Source organism: Setaria italica, chromosome VIII (genome assembly GCF_000263155.2).
Source record: "Setaria italica strain Yugu1 chromosome VIII, Setaria_italica_v2.0, whole genome shotgun sequence".
Classification (NCBI taxonomy): Eukaryota; Viridiplantae; Streptophyta; class Magnoliopsida; order Poales; family Poaceae; genus Setaria; species Setaria italica.
Window position 1 is genome coordinate 10,014,588 of NC_028457.1, and position 9,149 is coordinate 10,023,736.

At 43.2% G+C, this 9,149-nt stretch overlaps 1 protein-coding gene across 1 annotated transcript; it reads right to left on the reverse strand.

The window, feature by feature from the left end:
- Positions 1–3,533: 3,533 nt before the first annotated feature.
- On the reverse strand, positions 3,534–4,748 carry LOC101758210 (cytosolic sulfotransferase 5). The gene has a single exon (XM_004978971.2). The coding sequence runs from the start codon at positions 4,699–4,701 to the stop codon at positions 3,730–3,732; it is 972 nt and encodes a 323-aa protein (XP_004979028.1). The 5' UTR covers positions 4,702–4,748; the 3' UTR covers positions 3,534–3,729.
- Positions 4,749–9,149: the final 4,401 nt, after the last annotated feature.

Below are 9,149 nucleotides of genomic sequence, written 5' to 3' on the forward strand. Positions count from 1 at the left end.
CTCCTTCTTGGCAGCCTTGCGCTTCTTCGACTCTGCCGTCTTACTCGAGGATGCTTTCTTGGGCATCATTGCTCTGATGTCTTCCGGCACATCAGCTGGGTGGCGATGCTCCGGGACAGCAAGCGGCGGCACTAGGGCAATAGTGCTCGGGGAGTGCAAGTGGCAGCGCTAGGGCGATAGTGGAGAAGATGAATAGCTCGGGCATACTAGCTCGGGTAAAAAGAAGGGATAAGATTCCTCCATCATTTATAAGCGTGGCACAAGGTAACCGAGCAGCGAAGATTATGGGGTTTAATATTCTGTTTTTTAAGCCATCAGCTATCGCCGGAATGGTTACCAAGCTTTTCGAAAGAGATAAATTGTGTGAAGGCGAACGGTCACATTGGACCAGTAGTTGACCATTATACCCAAACTAGTCATGTAACAGTTCCGGGGCTGTGTGCCACATGCTTGTTGGACAAAAAGTTTTTTCTCTAGGTTTTAAGGGGAAAAGATATGAAATTACAAGATTGACCCTCAACCTGATTATTCAATTTAACCTATGGCTTGGGGGCTCCTCCATATTGAGTGCAATTTTTTCAAATCGCACTTTCATATAAGATTCAAGATTCAAGACTAAGTTAGTGAAGGCTTGAACACCTTCTAGCCGCTCATAGTACTCGAGCACATTTGAAAACTCAATCTAATGGTGTACTCGGGGCTGTTGCATTTGGCTAAAAAGTACTCGGGGGCTTATCGGCCATACATCTATGGGCCCACTGGGAGGCTTGGATAGTCCTATGATACGGGGCTGTATACCAAGGCGTATCAGACATGGAGACTATGATGCAGAACGGCGTGGTCTATGTGGCGGACAAGGACTAGTGAAGGATTAGGAAACTACTTGTAGCAATTAGAGTGGTACTCTCTGATCAAATCCGACTAGTACTCTTGTACAACAACCACCCTGTAATGCTGCCTTGGCAATATAAGACGAGGCAAAGACCCCATCCAAACATCTCATCAATCAATACAATCCAACCAACATATAGGACGTAGGGTATTACGCAACATAAGTGGCATGAACCTAGTTCGAGTTCACCTTCAAGTTCCTGATCTTCGGCGAGCTCCACACACAAAACACTATCTCGGGTACCCCTCGGTAGGTTGCCGGGTCTAGACACCAACAGTGATTGGGATCCTGTCGAGGCAGGTGCACCCGATGTGTTGAGAGGTTGGGATGATGGATATAGAGATTTATTCTTTATGCTTGCTGCTGCATAGGAAATCCGAACCTATTCCTTAACTATATTTCTAACCACTAGTAATAGACCACTTAATGGATAAGGATGGTGACATGAATCATTCCCAATCCTTGGGGATAGCTTTGCAGGTTACCAGTCCGACTTTGACAACAACCACGACGGTTGGTACGACTGAGGGTTGAAGTGCTACGCTCAAGAATGCCTGTGGAGATGATCGTGAAGATGGAGACGCTTCCAGAAGCTAGCTGCCGCTGTGTTGATTTTATTCATGTCGTTTAGCCCAAGGAGCATGTACTAAATCGTACTCTCACATTCTGAGATGTAATAAATAAAATTGTACTGTTATCGTGATATGGATATAATATTTATACTAAAATAAGTTATGTACGTGATAGCTACTAATATAGGGAGTATCATAAGGATACATGAGTCGGATTCTCCTTAGGTCCCGTTTGGGATGAAGGAATTGGAATCTATTTAATGGAGTAGGCTAATTTATATTGGAATGTGGCATTCCACAACTTTCCAAAGTTTAGATATAAGCCTATCTTAAATTTATGGGGTGGGAGATGGAAATTGATTCTATAGATTATGGTTATTAGAATGGAATTCAATTCTTATAGCACGCTCTTGGACTCGCTTCTCTATAGTAGAAGTGCAGCATATAAGTATCTCTCCCATATCACCAACTATAATATACAACTATATTCCACGTACAATTATATTAGCTTAATTAATTTGTGTCTAAATTATGATTATTAGGATGGAATTCAATTCCAATGATCCAAACGGAGCCTTACGGAAATCTGATTCGTTTCGCGCGCTCCTCGCGGCCGTGTGTGATGCTGCGTGGACCTGCATGCATGTGGGCTGGCCTGCTAATTTCTTTTTCTTGGCTGTCAGCTAGGTTGCACGTTACGTGGACCCATGATGGGTGGAACCGTGGAAATCTGAGCAAGAGACCCGGGCTGCATAACAAGTGGGCTATAGTGCACTAAACTATATCCAAACATTTTAATTAACCGGAATTCTGACATTTTTAAATGGCACTCCTTAGCTTGTACGTTTAAAGAGCATACAAAATCTATCTTAGTGTGCCAATGCCTATTATTAGGATAGATGCCGTAGATTTTATTCACGTGGCTAAAGACATTATATACCATTTTACACATTATTTTTGAATAAGTTATTACTTATTTTCTATATAAATTGACACTTTATTATATATGAATACATTTTTTCATCTCATGAGTTCAGGAGCCTCCACTTTGATACGAGACACAAATATACTTGGTTCTACATAAGTTGTTACATAATATCTATGTAAGTTGATAGTAGACCATAACATGAGTTTATTTATCAGATACCTAGAAAAGATGCTATATAGTCTCTATACAAGTTGATATATAGTCTAAGTACATAATCTCTATATAACTTGATAGTACTGTAACATATAATAAGTTGATATTATTACTGTCATACACAGTACTACTACACCATAGGATGACAACACTTATATGAGAGAGATAAAATATATGCACATATGCTACTAGCCTCGCAAATTAAAACATTGTATAATAATATTAACATAAGTTGTTACATATGTATATGTATAAATTTGTACTAGGCATTGGTATCTCCAAAGTACAATATAAGTTGCTAAACACTTATACATAAATTACTACTTACTTATATTATATTTATAATATAAGTTGACAGTTGTATCAAACGGCTTCGATTCATATCAAATATGGATCTTATTTTGTAGATTTCGGCGTAAGAAACATAATATTGCAAACGGTTTTAAAAACGGGAATTATGACCATTTAACAAAAATGCAACAATTTTCATTCGCGACCTAAGGTCATCACTTGAAAGCGACGTTTTCTACGTGCACCTGCCGCGCTTTGCATTCATGCCCATCTGATTTAGGCCAAACAGGAAAAATATCGAATAGGACATACGTGTCAGCACAGGATTAGGGTCGGGCACTATCGGATGTCGCGACCGCGTATTAACCCGGTCCAATGAGCCTGCTTCAGCATTGCTGCCCGTTGTGTATGTTTTTTTTCATTAGTCATAACAGTCATCGGCTGACTAACCTTTCTATTTTAATACAACGATGAGAGAGAGAGAGAGACAAAACCTTATCAAGACTTTAATTGTCGCGGAGGGAAGCAGCCATTGACGTGTTGTTTTAGCTCACTTTGACCATGGCTACTGTTTCTTTTTCTTTTTATTTATTTCAAAAATAACTACTATCCTAGCTGCAGTTTTAACCTGCTTCTGTAACTCGTAAATACTGCAAAACATTTATTTTTGTCTTACATGTCTATATACTCAGCAGACCCAACTGCTGTTTAGTAAGAGATATAAAAAACAAAAGACTTTGTACAACAAAACCCTTAATTCCAACAGTTAAGAAACGTTCACAACCAAACATGAAAAATCTGAACTCCCATTCAAAGTACAATATACTCACGCATCAAAAGGTAAGTCCAGATCCTCTCAGTTTCTCTTCCGTAATGCAATCCAGCTTCTGTGCCATCTCTACTGTCATGTGGTTTGCCCAATCTCCAACCTTTCCGGTCCTAAAAAGTAACGAATTATCCGTACCAATGCGTTCAGTCACTCCCTGTGAATTTACCGGTAGGCTCTTGAGGTGCTGGAAGCTACAGAGTCTCACCACCTCCTCCACAGCTCCGCGGCTCTCCTCCTCATCGGTGAATGGAACACCAAGAAACTCGGCGAGCATCTTAACATGCTTGGTTGGTTCAGCGGCCATCTCATCGTACTTCAGGAACAGAACCTTTTCAGGCTCTATCTTGCTTTGCTTCCAGTACCCAAGATAGTGCTCCCACACAGGCCCGTAAAATGAGAAACCTTCACAGAACAACTCAAAGGACCTATCAAACTCTATAAGGATGTCTGGGCGCACCGTCTTGATGTGGTACCAGAAGGACACAAGCACATCCTTGGGCTCCCGACACAGATACACGACCCGGCTAAGGGTTGATGTGCTTGAGGGCAATAAGGTGAGTGGAAGGTGTGTGGATAAGAGCCTTGGAGATGGGATCTCATCTAGCTCTGTGACTGGGTGGAGGTCTCGGAAAGGAATCTCTAGGTATGGGACGAGATCATGAGGGTTGTGGGAGAGCAGCGGGTGATCATAGCTGGCGACGGCGGGGTGAGTCGAGCGGTTGATGACGGTGAAAGCAAGGGCCTTCAACCAGGTGGTGCCGCATTTGGGATGCGTGGCAAGGATGATGTCGTCATGCCGTGGGTGGAACTGGGGTTTCATGGCCATGACGCTCCTCGTCATTTTGGTGGAGAGCCAGCAGCCTTGTAATAGGAAGAACGGCTCCCACCAGCCTTCTCGTGTAGGAAGCGAGGATGTAAGGCTCTCGTTTTCTTGCTCGATGCCCATGTACTTGGTCTCAGCTTGTTCTTGAGCCATGGTGGCTTTGCAAGGTAGGAGGAAGCTGGCTCTAAGGAATTGGTAGATTGTTGGATGCGCAGATGCGTAGTCCAAGGACAGAATCTATTAATACGGAAGAAAAGAGACCTTTGGTATTCAGTTGTTATCAGTCATCGCAGAATAATCATATACATATCATTAAGAATTGCACGCATGAACCACGAGCTCCTATTTACAAATGCAGAAACAAGATCGTTCATGCATCATGCAGAGCCATTGGTCGAACCATTTTGCTGAAGCACCTAACAATTAGCCCCCATGATGTAATCACTAGTAGAGAATTGGCTTTCGATACGCCCCCTTTTGTCCCGGTTTAAAGTTGGCCCGGGACAAAAGGGGGTGCGCCATGGTAGGCAAAAATGAAGGGGAGAGTTAGTCCCGGTTGGTAATTGCAACCGGGACTAAAGGCCCCCCTTTAGTCCCGGTTGCAACGGCTAGTTCTGGCGCGTCGGTGGCGGCACCCTTTTCTCCCAATTGGAGGCTCCAACCGGGATAAAAGGGTGGACGTTTTATCTCGGTTGAAGCCTCCAACTGGGACAAAAAGTTTAGTCCCGGTTGGAGGTTCCAACTGGAACAAAAGGGCCACCCTTTTGTCCCGGTTGGAGCCTCCAACCGGGAGTAAACTTTCAACCGGGACAAAAGGTGTTCCTTTTTGTCTCGGTTGGAGTTTTTAACCGGGATAAAAACTCATCCTCATTATATACCAAGACAGAGGCCTTTCTTCCTCCTCTAGCCCGAGCCAGTCTAGCACATAGACAGAGAGCTGAGCTTCACCTACTCTCCGGTGATGCTGAAGCAAGGGAGGTGCTGCCCGAAGTTTTTTCCCTCATTTTCGTGGGAATTTCACTCAGCCAACACAAGTGTTGTGAAGGTTTGCTACTTCATCCTCGTGTTATGCTTTGATTTATGCTTTGGAGATGGAAAGATTATTTGCTAGAATGTGATGAAGTAGAAAATGGAGAGGTATTTTGAGCTAGAATGTGAGGGAGATTGATGTGACATATATAATATGCATTCTTGCAGTGGTTTAAGAATGATGCTACCTTATCTAGACGGTTTATCTTATCAAATTCAATAAGGTTTTTTCAAATCCATACTTGTTGAACTTGCAAACCGTGTTCATCTCGGCGAGGATGTTCTCCGCCGAGCAGTAACGTATGTCAAGAAGGAGGTTCGATTCTACGAGAAAGAGTGGATACGGACATCGTGACCATGTCCCCTTTTTCGTAGAATCGAACCTCTTTCATGACGAAGTGCGGTGCCACCCAGTTGAGAACATGCTCACGAGATGATCACGGTCTTCAAGTTCAACAACTTCTGCAGTGCTAAGATAAGAATTTTTGTACATAGATGGCTTCTGCTACTTGTTGAACTTATCAAATTCAATATGGTTTTTCAAATCCATACTTATTGAACTTGCATACCGTGTTCATCTCTGCGATGATGTTCTCCGCCGAGCAGCAACGTATGTCAAGAAGGAGGTTCGATTCTACGAGAAAGAGTGGATACGGACATCGTGATCGTGTCCCCTTTTCCGTAGCATCGAACCTCTTTCATGACAAAGTGCGGTGCCGCCCAGTTGAGGATATGCTCGTGAGATGATCACGGTATTCAAGTTCAACAACTTATGCAGTGTTAAGGTAATAATTTTTGTACATAGATGGCTTCTGCTACTGGAGGAAGTGGCGATGGTGGGGGCGATCTTGGTTCCTCTTTCGGCAATGGGAAAATCATAGTTGGCCCTCAGCATAAGCTGAAGAAAATGAGCACGCTGGAAAAAGCAATGGATGGCCAAGGATGCTTAAAGTCCTCCTAGATAATAACCAGTGGATGGCTTGTTGTATTGTATCATGTTGTTTGGATCTTTAATTTAAATATGTGTATTTGGATCTTCATGTTGTTGTATTGTACCATGCTGTTTGGATCTTTAATCAATTTTCACACGTAATCCATTGTCAAGTGTAATCCATTTTCATGCGTAATACGATGCAGATGGACCGGCAATGGATGTATAATGCAGACAGGCAGAGCAAGATGTTTATTGATGGCTTGCATTATTTTCTTGAAGTGCCAAAGCGAACAAGCCAGAGAATGGGTTCGTATGTTGTCCATGCTTCCAATGCAATAACAAGAAGGAGTATTCAAAGGATTCCTGGGGGACTATTCACAGCCACTTGTTTAAATACGGTTTCATGCCTAACTATTTGGTTTGGACCAAGCACGGTGAACGAAGGGTTGTAATGGAAGATGGTGAGGAGGAGGAGGAAGATGACACCATTCCGGACTGGGTTGCAGGCCAAGCTTTTGCAGGTACTACAATGGGCGAGGCTGATGAAGATGAGTTTGCAGAAAATGGCCCTATTGATGACCTTGGTCAGGTGATACGAGATGCACACAGAGATTACGAAACTGAGAAGGAAGCAGCAAAGTTGCAGCGCATGATAGATGATCACTAGAAATAGTTGTACCCAGGTTGCCAGTAAGGCCATAAAAAACTAGGTACGACACTAGAATTTGTGCAATGGAAGGCAAAAAATGGTGTGTCCGATAAGGCATTTCAGGGGATGTTGAACATTGTCAAGAAGATTCTTACCGAGAATAATGAATTACCATCCACAACGTATGAAGCTAAACATATTATTTTCCCTCTCGAATTGGATGTTCAGAAGATACACGCATGCCCTAATGATTGTATCCTCTATTGTGGTGATGAATACGAGAAATTGGATGCTTGTCCCGTCTACAAAGCGCTGCGGTATAAGATCAAGCAAGATGATCCTGGTGATGTCGAGGGGCAGTCTCCCAAGAAGAAAGTTCCCGCGAAGGTGATGTGGTATTTCCCTATAATACCACGCTTGAAACGCTTGTTCAGGAACAAGGCGAATGCTAAGTTGATGCGATGGCACAAAGAAGAACGTAAGGAAGATTAGATGCTGAGACACCCCGCAGATGGGGCCCAGTGGAGATAAATTGATAGAGCATTCCCGGACTTTGAGAGTGAAGCAAGGAACATAAGGTTTGGTTTAAGTACTGATGGATTCAATCCATTCGGTGAGTTGAGTAGTAGCCATAGTACTTGGCCTGTGACCCTATGTATGTTCAACCTTCCTCCTTGGCTGTGCATGAAGCAGAAGTTCATTATGATGCCGGCGCTTATCCAAGGCCCAAAACAACCCGGCAACGACATTGACGTGTACCTAAGACCGTTGGTTGATGACCTTTTACAGCTATGGAAGGAAGAAGGTGTACATGTGTGGGATGAGGATAGACAAGAGATCTTTAATCTACGAGCATTGTTGTTCGTAACCATCAATGATTGGCCTGCACTGAGTAACCTTTCAGGACAGACAAATAAGGGATATTGGGCATGTACCAACTGTTTAGATGACACAGACAGCATGTATTTGAAGCACCGTAAGAAGGTCGTCTATATGGGTCATCGTCGATTTCTCCCTGCTCACCACCAGCAGAGAAAGATCGGGATGCATTTCAAAGGGGCGCCAGACCATCGTAAAAAGCCTGCACACCGTAATGGAAAGCATGTCTTCGAGATGATGAAGGATGTAAATGTAGTCTTTGGAAAGGGTCTTGGTTCGAACGATGATAACGGACATGCACCCATGTGGAAGAAAAAGTCAATATTTTGGGAGCTACCTTATTGGGAAATCCTAGAGGTTCGCAACGCAATAGACGTGATGCACCTGACGAAGAATCTTTGCGTGAACGTGCTAGGCTTCATGGGTGTTTATGGGACCTCGAAAGATACATTGGAAGCACGACAGGAATTGAAAGCCATGGGGCAATGAGATGACCTACATCCGGAAAAGCAAGATAATGGACAGCACTACTTACATCCTGCCAGTTACACTCTCAGCAAGGAAGAGAAGGATAGCATGTTTGAATGCTTGAATAGTATGAAGGTCCCGTCTGGGTACTCCTTGAATATAAAGGGAATAATAAATATGAAACAAAAAAAGTTTACAAATCTCAAGGCTCATGACTGCCACATGTTGATGATCCAGTTGCTTCCGGTTGCACTGAGGGGTGTTCTACCAGAAAATATCCGGTTGTCGCTCATAAAGCTATGCACGTTTCTCAATGCAATTTCGCAGAAGGCAATCGATCCATCCAAGCTATCAAAGCTACAGAACGATGTGGTGCAATGTCTTGTCAGTTTTGAGTTGTTATTTCCACCATCCTTCTTCAATATTATGACGCACTTACGGGTTCACCTAGTAAAAGAGATTGGTATTCTCGGACCTGTATACCTGCACAATATGTGGCCTTTCAAGAGGTTCATGGTAGTCCTAAAAAACTATGTTCTTAATCGTGCCCGTCCAGAAGGAAGCATCACCAAGGGATATGGAACAGAGGAGGTGATCGAGTTTTGTGTTGATTTTATTGATTCAACTGACTCGATTGGGGTT

Coding starts and splice junctions, on each gene's coding strand:
- LOC101758210 (XM_004978971.2), bottom strand. CDS start 4,701: ATGGCTCAAGAACAAGCTGAGACCAAGTACATGGGCATCGAGCAAGAA.